Below are 17,050 nucleotides of genomic sequence, written 5' to 3'. Positions count from 1 at the left end.
AGCAGCGGGTGAGACAGGAGAGGTCTGCTGCGCCATGTGGGATTCTCGCCAACCGGACAGGATCGTACTGGTGCTGCAGAGGCTGCGGACAGCTTCACAGCACTGTACTCAACCTCCTGTGCCACCAGGGAGGCCACCATGTTTTGTTATTTTTTTATTAAGTATGTTTTCCTCTTTATTTTCAACTCCCATCTATTAGTGGGTAAGTAAGTTTTGTTCTTCTGGTTGAGAGTGATATGTACTACTTTATCCCACTAGTAATTGCCCACACCTTTCCATACCCCTAGTTTTATCAGTTTCTCTTTCTTCTCACTTTATTTATTCTGACCTCCTCCTTGCTTCCTCCTTCCTGTCCCACCTGTCACCTTATTGGCAGCCACATTTTCCTTTAGGATTGCCTTAAATAGTTGCTTTTTTATGGTCCTGGACTATGTATGGAAGATTAAAATTAACCATATTACGTACTTAAGCATCCACATAATAAGTAATATTTTCTTGCATTTCTTTTCTCATATTCAGAGTATTACTCATGTGATAAAACCTCTGGAGAATTTGTATGACTGGGATATTTTTATATCTAGAATATCTTTACCTAATAATTTAGCTGAATATGAAAATCTAGGTTCAATACTTTTTTCCTGCATACTTTGAAAATATTAACTCATTGTCTTTTTTAATTCATTGTTGCTGCTCAGGGACAATGATATTAATCTGCTTCTTGATCCTATGGAGATAATGGTCTTTCTCACTGGAAGCTTTAGCATTTTTTCTTTGGCTTTGATGTTCTTAAATTTCATGCCGAAAAATATAAACAGGTCTGTTTTTTCTTCATACTTAATGTTGGTGACACTGAATCCTTTCATTCTGTGGTCTCTAATTTCTCTTTAATATTGGGAAGACTGGTAAATTCTCAGCTATTCTTCAAAACTTTCCTTTTTGTCCTTCTTCATAGACTCCTATTATACAGACGTTGACAATCCTATTTCTGACTTTTCCGTTGCTTTACTACTACTATCTTTTGTTTGCACTTTCATTTCTCTATCCTTTGCTGATGTGTTCTGGAAACACTATTTGATGTGACCTTTCAGATCACTCTTTTGATTTTCAGTTGCATTTACTATTTACCTGTTTGTTAAGGCATAGGGTAGAGGTTAACAGTAACTTTGCATCTCTTCAGTGGATATAATAATTCCAACTCTGCAGAGTTGTTTTAGGGGATTAAGTGATCGAATCCATGTAAAGTGCTTAGAACAGTGCCAAGTATTAGTTTAGTGAGGGCTGCTGTTCCTTCTTTTCAGTATATATGTTTTTCATACCCAGTATTTCAGTTATTCTTTATAACTGCTTGTCCTTGCTTCATGTTACCAGTAAAAATCTGTCATCCTTTTCAGGATGTGTTTTAGGTTTATTTAATATTCTTATTTCCTGTCTAGTAATTCTGCTTTGTCTCTTAGAGGTGATTCAGTTTGTTACCTTTATATTTTAGTGACTACATTGTCCAAGTGTCTGTGAATGCACACTTCCCTGGGTGGGTGGGGGAGGCTCCTATCAGCTTCTTTGTGTGTGTGTGTGTGTGTGTGTGTGTGTGTGTTTTGGGGTAGGGGGGACACCAGCTACAGCCTGGTCTTGGCTGGAGTGGAGAGAAGGCAGGCAGGGACCTAGGGCTGAGCACTTCTGCTCTTACCATCTGACCTTGATCACCACTCTGCCCAGCCAGCCAGGCAACTCTGCATCTTTGACCTCCTCTCTTCCTCTCCACTCCCACCTTGCTCTTTTGCAAGTTCTGCCTTCCTCATTTATAGCTCTTTTATCATGCACCATGGGAGGAAGGAACTGAAGAAGGTTGGAGGAGATGGGAAGGAAGTTTCCAGCACGCACATCTAGTGTTTCATGGTGACCAGGGCTTCTGAGTTTGCATGGCATCCTGCTATTGGCTGTCATTGCTCTTTCCCCGCCTTGTGTTGGCCAAGGCAGCTGTGGACACGGCCACATCAGTCCACCACTGAACAGTCATTCCCCAGACTTTCCCGTCTGTGGATTCAGGCCATCTCATGCTCTCTGATACTGTTTACCTTCACACTGGGACCCACTACAGTTTTCTCACAGGTTTTATGTTACGTTCTCAGGTCTATCACCTTTTCCATCTCAATTTCATTGTGTCTGCATTGGGAGAGGGAAACACTTGTCCTGTTCTCCATGTTCTCATGGGTAGAAATTTACAGCTTTCCTTTTATATCAAATTGATCTTCTCATCTATTCGGCTATTTATTAATTTTTTTTTTACTTTTTAATATTTTTTTATATTCCCCATACAAATGTACCCCCCTTATTTTGACCCCAGTCCTTCCTCTCCCTGCCCCCCAGGGGGTGTCTCTGGTTTATAATTGCTTGTTGATTTTGATTTTTTCTTTATTATTGTTATTCTTTTTCCTGGTGCCTTATTTAGGTTTTCTAGATTCCTGCTATGAGTGAGACCATCCGGTATTTTTCTTTTTCTTTCTGGCTTATTTCGCTGAGCATGATCCCTTCCAGCTCCATCCATGTTGCTGCAAATTGCATGAGTTTATCTTTTTTCATTGCTGCGTAATATTCCATGGTGTATATATATACCACATCTTCTTGATCCAGTCATCTATTTTTGAGCATTTGTGTTGTTTCCAAAGTTTAGCTATTGTAAATAGTGCTGCAATAAACATAGAGGTGCAGGTGCCCTTTTGAATTAATGTTTCTGTGTCCTTTGGGTGAATACCAGGAGTGGGATTGCTGGATCATATGGAAGCTCTATCTTTAGTAGGTTGAGGAATCTCCATACATCTTTCTATAGTGGTTGGACTAGTTTGCATTCCCACCAGCAGTGCAGGAGAGTTCCTTTTTCTCCACATCCTCGCCAACATTTGTTGTTGCTAGTTTTTTTTATTTTTAAATTTTTTTTAAAGATTTATTTATTTATTTATACAAGTACTGGGTACAGTTAGAAGCACGGGAGGGTGAGAGAATTCACCAGAGCCAGAGCAGGAAACAGAACAGGCAGACTGACGAAACACACTGCAGAGGGGAGCAGCGGGTGTGGCAGGAGAGGTCTGTCACGCCATGTGGGACCCTCGCTGGTGGCCGGGGATCAAACTGGCACTGCAGAGGCTGTGGGCAGCTTCACAGCCCAGCGCTCAACCGCTGTGCCATCAGGGGAGGCCTTGCTAGTTTTTTTAATATGTGCCATTCTCACTGGTGTAAGGAGCAAAGAATATGCACTGGAGCAAAGAAAGTTTGTTCAATAAATGGTGCTGGGAAAACTGAATCACTACATGCAAAAGAATGAAACTTGACTACTACCTCACACCATGCATAAAAACCAACTCAAAATGGATTAATGAACTAGACATAAGATCTGAAACCATAACATATATAGAAGGAAATATAGGCAAAGCACTACGTGCCATGCACCTCAAAGATGTCTTTACAAACACATCACCCAAAGCAGTGATAGTGAAAGCAAAGATAAACAGCTGGACTACATCAAATTAAAGAGCGTCTGCACAGCAAAACAGACAATAACCAAAACAAAGAGAAACCCCACTGACCAGGATAAAATTTTTGCACACAACACTAATGATAAAGGACTGATCACAAAAATCTACAAAGAGCTCATGAGACTCAACAAAAACCAAAAAAAAAAATAATCCAGACAAAAAGTGGGGCAGAAGAGGTAAAAAGAAATTTCTCCGAAGAGGAAATGCAAATGGCCAACAGGCATATGAAAAAATGTTCAACATCACTTGTAATCAGGGAAATGCAAATGAAAACTACAATGAGATATTAGACTATTTTTCAAAACTGAAAACATTTTATTTTTAGGAAACTACCTAATTACATGTTTGTAAAGCCAGTTCATGTTTGTCTCTGAGGATTATGTTAATGAAATAAAGATCTTTATTGTAAGAAAATTTTTATTCTTAATGCAACCCATGATTACACATTAGATTGATATTGCAGTAAGGGTCTTTTGTCACACATTGTGGTAACAAGTTCTTTCTCTGTTAATAAGTTCAGATATCCTTGTCATCTTTTTATGAAAATTTATCTAAATTTTAGTCCTTTTAAAGCCAATTTGTATTTAACTGAGACAGTCTGAGGGTTTCAGTGTAGGCTATTGGTAGAATATCTTAAAACTACAATTAGAAGATTTGTGAAATGTAACCAGTAAATGTACACTATAAAGCAACTTGTGTTTATCATAAAATATATCCTTATCAAGTAAGAATTAAAATTTTATCTTTTGTATTTATCCTTCTTCTAATGTTTCCTATTTCTGTATTCATTAAAGATGCACAGTAGTCAAAAGGGCCTACTACCAGAGCCAAATCCAGTGCAAATTATGAAAAGTTTAAACAACCCTGCCATGTTACAAGTTCTTTTACAACCCCAGCTTTGTGGGCGAGCTATTAAACCAGGTAAGCGCCATGTATGCTGATTCAGTGGAGATTGTTGGCATGCAGTTAACTGTGCTGTTTTACATGAAAAACCACTTTTAAATTAGTCTAAATATATTAAATTTCTACTTGTCAGTGAACTTTAATTAATGACTTGAGCTGATAATATGCTGTAACCGTTATTGGTAGATAACAATAGCTGATGTATCCTAATTTTTTTTACCATTAATAAATGTTAAATATTAAACCTTTACCTCCAAGTTGACGTGAATTTATGGACCAGAAAATAATTAACCAATGTCATTGCTATGGGCTGTATCAGCAAAAGATACGATACTTTGCCATGTAATATTGTTTCCAGAATTAGGTTGTTAAAAAGTGCTAAATGTCTGTTTCCTCTTGCTCTTATCTTTTTGTTGTACAATTGTTTCACTTTTTAGAAAATACAACAAACTTACCTTCTGAGCACTATGAAAATCTTTGGTATACATTACATGTCCTCCCATGAATGTATAGACAATGTATAACTGAAATGTACAACTCCAGATGCACAGAATATATATTATAGAATTATTGCTAGTCCATGGCCAAGGGGCACCTAGGGACCGATGCTGTTATTCACACTAAGGTTTACAGCAAAATGTTCAGAGTAAATGTATTTATTCTGTTCTAAGCCCAGCTGGTCTCACCAACTTGTGTACTACAGTTCACTTCCAAAAACTACTGGAAGTTAGCGTAGACCCCCACGAGAAAAGGGTTTACTCTCTAAGATGTCTGCTTCTACTTCATACATCAGCTGTAAGTTAAAGGGACCCCCTGGCCACCTATATTTATGGCCCACTGACTGCAATTGGAGGGCTCCTGTGACCCCCTCAGGTTTGATAATATGCTAGAATGACACAGAGAAGTTAGGAACACACTATACTTAGGATTACAATTTCACTAACAAGGGTACAACTTAGGAACAGCCAGAGAAGTGATGCTTGGTGCTAGGAGAGCCTGAAGGCAGGGCATTCATGCTCTCCCCCTTACTAGCCCATCAATGTGTCCATGAGCAGGGATCTCTACTGAACTAAACTCAGTATCCAGAGTTTTTTATTAGAGAGTTGGTTTTGTAGGTGTGATTAGCCAAGTTATTGAACTCAACCTCCAGTCCCCCTTCTCTTCTTGAAGGTCAGGATATAACTCAAAGTGTCAATTATTTTATACAACAAAAGTCATTAATATAATTATTCAATTATTTGTGTGTCAGAGCAAGTTCATATGTTTTTTGGCTCAGCTTATGCAATCAGGTGCAATTTCACAGTTCTACAGTGTGCTGTGATTTTAAAGGTGTAAAGATACCCATTTTGTGTCTTGCCTACTTAAAGTGTAAGAAGCTCATCATTTGCCAAGGAAACCTGTAATCTGATTTGACACATTTAATTACTAGAAAGTTTTTCTTTATTCATCGGAATAGTAATCCCTCTAACTTTTAGCCACTTAATACTAGTTTTCTTCCTCTGAAGAAACAGAAAATCCATTCATTCCTCTGATGAGAAAAGTCTTGTAATTTGTTCAGACAACCATCATGACACCTCCATCTTTGGTTTTTCCCCATCTTCTAGTCTCCATATCAGCCATGTCCACTTTTATTTATTTTTTGACTATACAACCCTATCATAAAATAAATTTTGAGCAGAGCCCCAATATAAATAATATATCTGTCAGCTGTATGTTGGTTGTATAAATATATCCTTGTCAATTCATGTATTAAGAGATGATAAAGCTTTATTTTTAAATTTGGCAAGATTTTTTAATTGAGATTGCATCAAATTCAATGTCGCTTTAGGGTCTATTGGCAAATTTACAATTCTCCAGTTTTCAAACCATGAACATCATATAGCTTTCCATGTATTTCATTCTTCAATTTCTCTTGGTAGTGCTTTGTGGTTTTCAGTTTAGAGATCTTGTTTCTCTTTTGTTAATTTTTTCTGAATAATTTATATTAAATTAAAAAATTCTATTTGTTTCTTGCTGTCATACAGATATTTTTGACTTTTTTTAAAATTTATTTTCTTTTCATTTTTTAAAGATTTATTTATGCATACAAGAACTGGGGTACAGGCCAGAGGTGTTGCGGGGGTGAGAGGATTCACCAGAGACACAGTTGGGAACAGAACAGGCACATCTACTGAAATACACTGCTGAGGGGAGCAGTGGGCGAAACAGGAGAGATCTGCCGTGCCATATGGGTATCTCCCTGGCCAGGGATCGAAGGCATGCTGCAGTGGCTGCAGATAGCTTCATAGTTTGCGTCTTAACCCCCTGAGCCACCAGGGAGGCCCTAAATTTATTTTCTTTATATCATTGTTCTCCTCGTCAGCTTAGTACCCTTAGTTCTCCCACCACTATAGCATCTATGAATCATCACTACGGTCCCTGTGTTCTTCTTTCCCCTTCCTTTGCTGTTTGCCTCAGTTGTATGATTTGCCTGCAAGTTTTGTCTTTTTCCTGACCCTTTGTTTGGTTTTCCTATGTTCCACCTATAAATTAAGTAACTCCATATTTTCTTTTTCTAACTTATTTGGCTTAGCATAATCCCTTCCAGGTCCAACCATGTTGCTGCAAATGGCATGAATTTATCTTTTTTGATTGCTGAGTAGTATTCCATTTTGTATACCACATCTTGATCTGTTTGGGAGCATTTGGGTTGTTTCCATATCTTAGCTATTGTAAATAGTGCTGCAATAAACAGGAGTGCAGGTTTCCTTTGGAGTTACTGTTTTTGTGTCCTTTGAGTAGATTCCTAGTGGAATTGCTGGACCATAATAAGGTAGATCCATTTTTTGTTTTGAGGGTCCTCCACACAGCTAATGAAGCTTTATTTTTTAATATGAAAGTAAAGATGAGTAACAGTAATTGTTCTAACATTTTCTTTTTGTTAACCTGTTATGCCACTTTGGAGACTTAAGTTTTATAATTGACATTCCATAATGTGTCATAGGATGTGATTTCTAGATCCCTCTTCAAATTTATTTGTTCAGTTTTGTTGTTTTGTTTTTAATATGTAAATAATTTATGTTCTCTTCTCAATTGGATTATACTTTTTTCAAGGATGGGGTGGTATCTTTTCCAACTCCCCTCCGCCACAGTCCAAATACTCCAAACACCTTAAAAAACAAAACAGGGCCTCCCCGGTGGCGCAGCGGTTGAGCGCTGGGTTGCGAAGCTGCCCGCAGCCTCTGAGGCGCCGGTTCGATCCCCAGCTGCTCCCCGGCCACCGGAGGAGGGTCCCACATGGCGCGCAGACCTCTCCTGCCGCCCGCTGCTCCCCTCAGCAGTGTACTTCGGTCCTTCTGCCTGCTCTGCTCCCCGCTCTGGCTCTGGTGAATTCTCTCACCCTCCCGCGCTTCTGACTGTACCCAGTGCTTGTATAAACAAAACAAACAAACAAATAAATAAATAAAACATGCCTCTATTTAAAAAAAAAAAAAAAAACTGAGCAAGTAACATGGGTTCAATTAGTACTATACTCAATAAAAGATAAAATACAGTTTTGTTGCATTACGCACTAGAGAAGGAAAAAACTAGGTTTGTCTGTTAAGACAGAAGGTGTTGAAATTTTAAATCAAATTCCAGGGTTAAATCACTTTTTGTACAATAACAAGGTCATTGTCACTTTTTGTACAATGACAAGGTCACTATATTATTGAGCTTCCAATGACTGTTAAAAGTTTAAAGGAATATTTATTTTTTGGAGCTTGTTACTTTTATTTTTAAATTCCATATATAATAAAGTTAAATTTTACTTTTATTTTCTCAAAGCAGTTCTTGGAACACCTCACAGCTTGCCACATCTGATGAATCCATCCATCTCCCCTGCATTTTTACATTTGAATAAAGCACATCAGGTATATGAATAGCCTTGAGTACTGAAGCAGCAAAAATTTGGAGTGAATATTTTGTTTGTTTTTAACAGTTAAAGTTCTCAAGAAATTAAATGAGTATTTCATTTTAAATTCCTTAGCAATAAGTATAGCTACATAGAAACAGAACTTAATGAGTATATCACATCATGTTAAGCTAATCAAAGCATCATAGTTATATATTATTCATATTTGTTAGGTATTAAGGAGGTATGTTTTGTGTATATTTTTCTAGGAGTAAATCAGTACAAAACAAGTTGTCTTATATGTGGCTGTCACTCCAAGTATTTATAGAAAAAAAAAACAATCTTAATTCTTAAAATTTAATTGATATTATAAAGGTAATCTATGAGCCTTTTTTCAGTAGTATTTTAAGACGTGATTGCATATGTAAATAACCATATATTAGTGATAAGCATTATTCATTGATTTCAGGTACTGTTTAAAAATGTTGTATATAGACTGCTACTTGCAAATCAAGCCTTATATTGATCCATACTAGATGATTAAAGAACATTGAAGCAGTGTCCTAAACCCAGTTATTTAAGAAGGCCTGTCCTTTATTTTTCATTCTTAGAATCTGATGTAGGACCTTGCACATTAAAGGGGCTTTATTCATTCATTTACTCAACATGTTTTATTGAGTATCCAACAGGACACTCATAGTCCCTGTTCTTAGGGAATTTCACCAAATACGGAAAACAAACATGAAACAATTATAATAGGTGTGAAAAGCAGTGAGAGGAGAGCTCGTATTATCAATAGTATTCCCTTTATTTTAGAAAAATAATCAGCGTGCTTAATTTTGCTGTGAAATCCTGTCCAATCTGGCCCCCTCTGCCTCATGCTCATTGGCCACTGCAGTTGCAGCTCAGTGGCTTGCTTTTGGTCCTCAAGGGGATTTTTTTTCTCTTCTCCTCAGGTCTTTGTTCCTGCTGTTCTATCTGCCCAGAATACTTCCCAGTACAGCATCATCTAATTGCCCCAAATTTCTTAAATTTTTCTCACAACCTTCAAATTTGTTCAGAAAGTTTAGTTCTTCAGGGAAATCCTTCCTGAGTTTATGGTTCTAAACCAGTAGCTCTGTGTTTGTTCTCAAGCTCCTTCTATTTTTCCTTCAGAAACTCACCACCACTTGCAGTTACATGTTTTTATAACTGATTAACATCTCCTGTCCTGGGGGCTATAAAGCCAGGAGGACAGGTCAGATTGTTGTATTTCTCACTGTGAGCACAGCTCTGGCACATAAAGTGCTCAGTTACTTGTTGAATGATTACATAGGAGACCAAATGGCAGAGCCAGAAAAGGGGTGGGAGGAAAGGGTGAATAGGAGAAAAGAAGGCAAAGGGGTGGAATTGTCATGGCTTCATGGCTACACATTGTATGATGAAGAATTAATTAGCATTGTCTGAAGCTGGAAAGTGGAATATTAAGAAGCTGTTCTGCTCAGATCAGCTGGAGAAATTTTAAATGAATTGGGTTATACAACATGAAACTTTTCAAAATTAAACTAACTTAATGTTTTGTCATTTTCACAGAGCTCAGTTATGGGTAATGCTTCTAATTTATTCCTTCAGAATCTCTCTCATGTACCACTGGCACAACAACAATTAATGAAGTTTGAGAATATTCATACGAATAATGTAAGCATAGAATTATTTTTTCTTTTGAAATGATTTCATTTCTTTTCTGTAATCAGGGTGTTTTGTTTGTTGGTCAGATTCTTATAGATTACACAGTGTCGTCTTTATTAGGTTATATCTTGCTGCTATGGGCAAATCCTTACCTTTTTTTGTATTTTCCTTTCACAGAAACCAGGCTTACTTGGAGAGCCCCCAGCTATGGTACTTCAAACTGCCGTAGGGATTGGGTCAGCACTTCCATTGAAAACAGAGTTGGGTCATCATGGAGAAGCACAGAAAAGTAAGTGATGCATTCTGATTGAGAAGTCCGTAGAAAGTCACATTTGAGATTTGAAGATACTTTACCCTGTAGTATACTCTAATTTATAGAAAGGTCAAATTTGAGTTTTATTTAGTCTTTCAAAATTTCAGAAGCCTTTTGGCTTTTCCATATTTAACATTGGAAAACTTGATAAATTATTAAAGGACTTGCTTCCATGCCAAGAATAAGAGTTTTCCTTTTGGATATGCTCTAATATTTGATGACAGTTCTTAACAGCATGAGACAAACACATGGATTCACTTGAAATAGACATGCTGCCCACTGGGCTGATAACACATTTTGTAGGTATCCATTTAAATTTTGCCAGGATAAGAAGGCCTTTGGTTTTATAAAAAAGAAATAGCTTAAAAATTATATAAATTTAAAGTTTATTTGTATGTATCATTTAAAATATGTGATCTCCAGATTAGAAGAAAAATGTGTGTACTATGTGTTTCTGAAAAAACGACAAATTTAAACAAAAATTTTTCCCCCAGGAAAAACAGGAATTTGGTGGTCTACTAAGATTTCTTGTTTTTAATTTTTTTTTTATTTTCTTACATCATTGATCATTTTTAAACAATAATTGCTTCCCCCCACCCAGGTGCAGTCCCCATAGGATTTCCTTCACCAATGCACTCGTGCACCATCACCTCAGTCCCCTGTGCTCCTCCCTCCCTCCTTCTGATCCCTCTCCCTCCTCCTCCCCTGCAGGATGTCTCTGGTTTATAATTGTCTGTTTTTGCTTTGTTGTGTTTTATACTGTTACTAATTTTGTATAAGATTTTTTTTTAAGATTTATTTATTTATACAAGCACTGGCTACATTCAGAAGCGCGGGAGGGTGAGAGAATTCACCAGAGCCAGAGCAGGGAACAGAACAGGCAGACTGACAAAATGCACTGCTGAGGGGAGCGGCGGGCGTGGCAGGAGAGGTCTGTGCGCCATTTGGGACTCTCACTGGCTGCCGGGGATCAAACTGGAGCTACAGAGTCTGCGGGCAGCTTCGCAGCCCAGTGCTCAACCACTGCGCCACCAGGGGAGGTCCAATACTAAGATTTCTTATTTGATTTTGAAAGACATTTTCAGTTTGAAGTTTACTTGAAATTTGTTTGAAGTGACCATCTTCAGGGAAAAGAGCCACCATTAACAAAAGTCAAGAGTGGGTAGCATATTGAGTCTCTTGTACATACCAACAAATCATAATGAAATAATCAGTTCCATTGGAATTGACTGAGCAAAAATCAAACCAGTGTATCGGCAGGTGTAGATGTTGTGGTATGATGGGATCTGTCCTAAAAATTAAATTTTGAATAAGTAAGCTTTAGCTACTACTTTTAGAACACTGAAAATTCAGTGTGCCTAAATAATATGTCACTAAAGTATAGAACTAAAGTATCCATCTCTGGTAGCTGGTTTGCTCAGTTGGTTAGAGCATGGTGCTAATAAAATATCCATCTCTAAGTAGAGTACAAAAATAATTTCAGGAATTTGTTTAGTGAATATGTAAAATATAAATTTGACTTAGTTATCAAAATTAGCTCTTTTCATTTAATTTTAGCTTATAGATTTTTGATTTTTTATAGATTTTTTAAAATGAAATGGTTCAGAATTTTTTGTTTTTATTTCTTTCAGAATTTTTTTTCAAATAAAAATGTAAAACTTTCATGTGTTAAGTTTGGTGCTTCTTTGCATAAATATTAATGTTTTCTAAACTAGTATAGCACTGATGCTTAACAACCAGCTCTCTAGGCTAAAATAGTCTTGATGTAGAGTTTGTGGATTTCTGTGTGTAAACACTCCAACCATGGCCAATTGCAGATTTTCTGTCCATAAGAAGACACTGAATTCAGGCACTGGGAATGGATAAGTACAGTTGACTCTTAGGAGCTGGTCAAGCTGACAGACCAAATTTATAGTTGAGTTCACTCTAACTTTATTAATTGTTAAGTGTCAGATTTTTTTTTAATGAAAATGTCTAATTACTCCCTTAAAATATGAAAACAGGCAAATTATGATGATTGGGCTTAACAAAGGCACTGATGTATTTAAACGTCAAAAATTTTACTCTCAGCTTCAATAACATTAAAATTAGGAATTAGAAAATATCCTTGAGGTTATCCTGAAGGTTGTTGAAAATAAGAAAAGTTTCTTTCTTACAATAAAATTAACGCTACTTTAGGTTGATTTTTCATACAGGAAGCTGTTCATTTGCAACCGCTAAAATTGAATTGTTTTCTATCTAATGTAGATTTCTCTAAAGTAGATTTCTCTGCATTTTGCCCATAACTTAAAATTAGAAGTCCTCTTGTGAATAAGCTTTATCTAACCAAAACTTTTTTGCATTTGTGGTTCCCTGCAGCATCTAATCTGATGCCACCTCAAACAGCTCTAACAGCTGGCATGGGCATGTTGCCATTCTTTCCAAATCAGCACATTGCTGGACAAGCTGGGCCAGGTACTACTCAGGAGAAACAGCCAGCCTCCGTGGGAATGGCAGAAGGAAGCTTCTCAGGGTCACAGGCTTATCTTCAGAATTTTCCAAACCTTACTGCTGGAGGCTTGTTGACAGGACACCTTAAGCAACAGCAAAGTCAGCCAAAAGCCACAGAGATAAGTTCAGGGGTAAGAAAACTCTATCTCTGTGCAGTATGGTAGAGTTACGTACGTATGTACTCACACGGCTAGTGTATCCTACATGTGTATAGTCACTGTCTAAGAAAACATACTTATTTTCCCTTTAAATTATATCCTAAATGAAATTATTCTAATTCTATAGTATTCCAATTTTTTTTGTTATTTTACAGGTGCATAAATGATAAAGTATAACTGTTTTTAGATTTAAAGGAAGTTAATATTAAAATATATAAATGGAGTACAAACTGGATAATTGCTATAATGTCAATGACATGACTTTTTCAAAGTATACATTTTACAAAATAGAAAATATTGTACTTTTTACAAAAATTCTGTTACTATAAACAAAACCCATCTTTCAATAAGTTAATACCAGTTGATATTTGGGATGATATGTGATTACTTCCCAGTTTATCTGTAAATAAGATAATTTTAATTTATGTAAAATATGTTTTTAAAGTCTCTTACTGTAAAATAATTTAAATATGAATTTTTTATTCTTATAATTTGCATTCCTAAAATTTGAGAGATGCATGGTTTTCAAAGATACTTGATATTTTAAAAATAAATTACAAAGTACTTTAAAGTTCAAAATTTTGTGCTTTGCAAGTTTAGAACTATTACTAATACCCAATTATATATTATTATATATAAGGTTTTTGCTGTTCTTTAAAATATGTTTATTTTTCTATTTTAAGTGTATATTCTGTCGATAATTAAGGAGACATTTTAATATTTAAAGACAAAACCAGTTTTACCTGAAAAATGTCAACGTCAGTTTTTATTTTAACTCTGGTCCATTCAAAATAACCTGTTTTAACTATGGAAGTTTTTACCAGGTTACTTTATTGGATAATAAAACATTGATATTTACAAATGTTACAGTTAGTAGGTAGAATAAGTACATTTCATTTTTATTTTATTTGAACTCTACCCTTTGGTTTGTAAGTGGTTTGAAACTCAGGCTGTTTAAGTAGTATGTAAGGGAAACATTCATGTAGTTGGCATTACACAAATGTTAAAATTAAACAAAAAGCTCACAAATGGTTAGTCTGCTATTTCGTAGACTTTTAAATTCATTGAAAGTCCCAGGATCTCTAGAAAAACTGATTTGAGGTGATTCACATAATGGACAAATGAAAGTCTGTCTGAAAGAGAACCGCCAAAGTGGAGCAGGGTCTGGAGAACAAGTCTTGCGAACAAGTGTCGAGAAAAATGAAAGTATGGAGCTTGGGAAGTGGTGATCAGCTGGATATACATTTAAAAAGTCTAGTCACATGGTATTTTGCATTTCTCCTAACTCCATAAGAATGACATACAGTAAAGCAGACTTGGGGACTGTATAACACAGAAAAATCAGAGATTTCACACAGATAAAGTTTAATTTCACAAAGGTATGAATGTCACATTACTTAAAGGCAGTTAAGCAGACAGACCCCAGGTGAACATATGGACAGATTTTTGTAGAAGTGATTTCACTTTCTGTTATCAGGTTGGGCTAGTAGCCTCAACATTTTCTAAGTATATAGCAGAATTTTTGACTTTTATTAATAAGTTTAACTCAGCTTTAGTTTTTTAGACCTGCAGCCTTAATAGTATGTTGACTAGTGATTCTTGATTCTGCATTTTTTCAGTCATCTCTGGAGTTTTTTTGTTTGTTTGTTTTGTTTTAGTGGAGAGGGCTACACCCTAACTCTGCTACCCCTGGAGTTTGGTTTAGGGAGATAAAGGTGAGATCTGTATTATACGTGTAGGATTCACACTGTTTTGCAAACATCTAGTGCTACCCATTTCCAGAACTTTTTCAACATTCCATAGTTCAACCCTTTCAAGAATTCTCCATTTTCCCTTCTCCTGAACCCCATTATTCTACCTTCTGCATCTGAATTCTGACCATTCTGGGTACCTCAGATAATCAGAATGATACAGCATTTGTCTTTTGTTTCTGGCTTATTTCACTGAGCATAATGGCTTCAAGGTTCATCCATGTTGTAGCATAAAATTTTTTTAAAGACTGAATAATAATGTCATGTATGGTATTTTGCTTTTCATTCTAATGTAGTTTATGTTAAACCGTCTTTGCATTCTAGGGATAAATCCCAATTGATTATGGTGTATAATCCTTCATTCATCTACTGAATTTGGTTGACTACTGTTTTGTTGATAATGTTTGTATCAGTGTTCATATAGAATATCTGCCTGTAGTTTTCTTTTACTGTTTGTGTTTGGTAACTAGGGCAGTACTGGCCTAAAAGTTTGAAAGTATTCCCTTTTCAATTTTTTGGAGGAGTTTGAGAAGGATTCTATGTTAATTCCTATTTAAATGTTTGGTAGAATTCTCCAGTGAAGGCATTTGGCCCTGTGTTTTCCTTTGTTGGTAAGATTCTGTATTTAAATAATTTTTAATCTTATGACTGCTTTTCATGCCTAGCTAGAATTGAGAACCCTGGTATGGATATAATCTGATTTCTTTAGCAATCTAAGCAATTTATTTATTACTATTCTTTTGATATTTATTTATGCATACAAGACCTGGGGTATAGGCCAGAGGTGTGGGGGGTGAGAGGATTCACCAAAGACAGAGTGGGGAATAGAACAGGCAGATTGACTGAAATACACTGCTGAGGAGAGCAGAGAGCAAGACAGAAGAGAGGTCTGCTGCGCCATGTGGGTCTCCTTCCTAACCAAAGATCGAACTTGTGCCTTAGTGGCTGCGGATCGCGTCATAGGTTGCGTCTTAACCCATGGCACCACCAGGGAGGCCCAATCTAAGCAATTTAGTAGTAAAACATGAGACTTCTTTGCTGCCTCCTTTCCCTGTACTCAATTGCTGGATTTTTTTGAAGGTATTGTCCCTTCATCTGCTATATGCTTTGCTTTGTCATGTATCTAATGGTTTTGGCTGCTACCTAATCATCTTTAACTTCTCTGGAGCTATTTTATTACTAGACAATGAATTTCTTAAGGGCATTATCCCTGTCTTGGTCATTTTAGTTATTTTAGTTTTGCACAGTGTGTATTCAGTAACCACATGAATGAATGAACATTACATTTACCCATGCAGTTTACATACCACAAGCAAACCTGGACATCTTTGGGGTTTATGAAGATGTAGACCGATTCCTCTATCCAATTATAGTAATATTGGCTAGATAAGGAATAAATGTAAGGAATTCTGTAAGTAATACAGAAATAATCACTTGAGCTTTTAATCCATCATTCTGCTCAGGAAACAAAAATTAATTTAAAATAAAAACTACTGTGTTTAACTTTAATTATGGTAACCTGAATTCTGTCTTATTTAACATCTGTCTTTACCATAAAACAGTAAAAAGTAAAAAATTCTTCCAAGATAACATGAAATACACTATAGAATCAGCTGTGATTTTTTTCTCAAAATAATAGGTGAGATATAATTTTGATCATTATCCCAAAATATTTAAGTTTCTGTCTTTGTATATTAGGTTCCACAAATTTTTATCACTCTAGATTACTAAAGAAGAATATTTCTATACTCATGTGTGTACACTTCTTATTAAGCACCTGCTCTTCTGTTTTTGATGAATAGGCTACCATAAAGAATCAGACTTCACTCTTGGGAGAACCACCAAAAGAAATTCGGCTTAGTAAAAACCCATACTTGAACTTGGCAAGTGTTTTACCCAGTGTCTGCTTATCATGTAAGTGAGACTTCAATATCAGTCTTTTGGAGTTTTACTTTCTGTAATGAGTTTTACTTGAATGTTTAAGGTAATAGAATCAAATAATGCATATTGACCCATTATAATAAATTGTAATCCCATCTTTAAATTGAAAGAGTAACTAAAATTGACATTTTAAGTGTATTTTAAGAAGGAGAATGTCACATATAATACTTTGTAAAGAATATAGTCAGTTATTGAATTATTATTGAATCATGGTTGAAAATAGTTGGTGCAAAGAAATTATTTGGCAATACTATAATTCTTTACAATATATAAACATGTCTGAAACAGAAGTGTAAAGTTCTAATATTCTCATGGTATTTTCAGAATAACCTAAAATTAGCAAAAGTGGAATTCTCATTTACATTTTTGGAGGACCTCCTTGCCTTCAATTAGTGTAAATTAACTACTAAATCAAATTAGTTTTAAGA

General features: G+C 35.9%; 1 protein-coding gene across 1 annotated transcript in view; it reads left to right on the top strand.

Annotated features, from left to right (window-relative positions):
• The window catches only part of RAVER2 (ribonucleoprotein, PTB binding 2), a gene marked incomplete at both ends in the record, with an annotated part of 79,770 nt that overhangs the window by 39,537 nt on the left and 23,183 nt on the right, over positions 1-17,050 (top strand). The window contains 6 exons of the mRNA XM_084243759.1: positions 4,322-4,448; positions 8,235-8,320; positions 9,874-9,978; positions 10,147-10,258; positions 12,641-12,903; positions 16,484-16,595. Coding sequence (XP_084099885.1) covers positions 4,322-4,448; positions 8,235-8,320; positions 9,874-9,978; positions 10,147-10,258; positions 12,641-12,903; positions 16,484-16,595 — 805 coding nt within the window. The remainder of the gene's footprint in view (positions 1-4,321; positions 4,449-8,234; positions 8,321-9,873; positions 9,979-10,146; positions 10,259-12,640; positions 12,904-16,483; positions 16,596-17,050) is intronic.

This window comes from Talpa europaea, assembly GCF_964194135.1.
Source record: "Talpa europaea genome assembly, chromosome: 9".
Taxonomy (NCBI): Eukaryota; Metazoa; Chordata; class Mammalia; order Eulipotyphla; family Talpidae; genus Talpa; species Talpa europaea.
The sequence above is the reverse complement of the archived record's forward strand: the minus strand, read 5'-3'. Positions and strand labels throughout refer to the sequence as shown.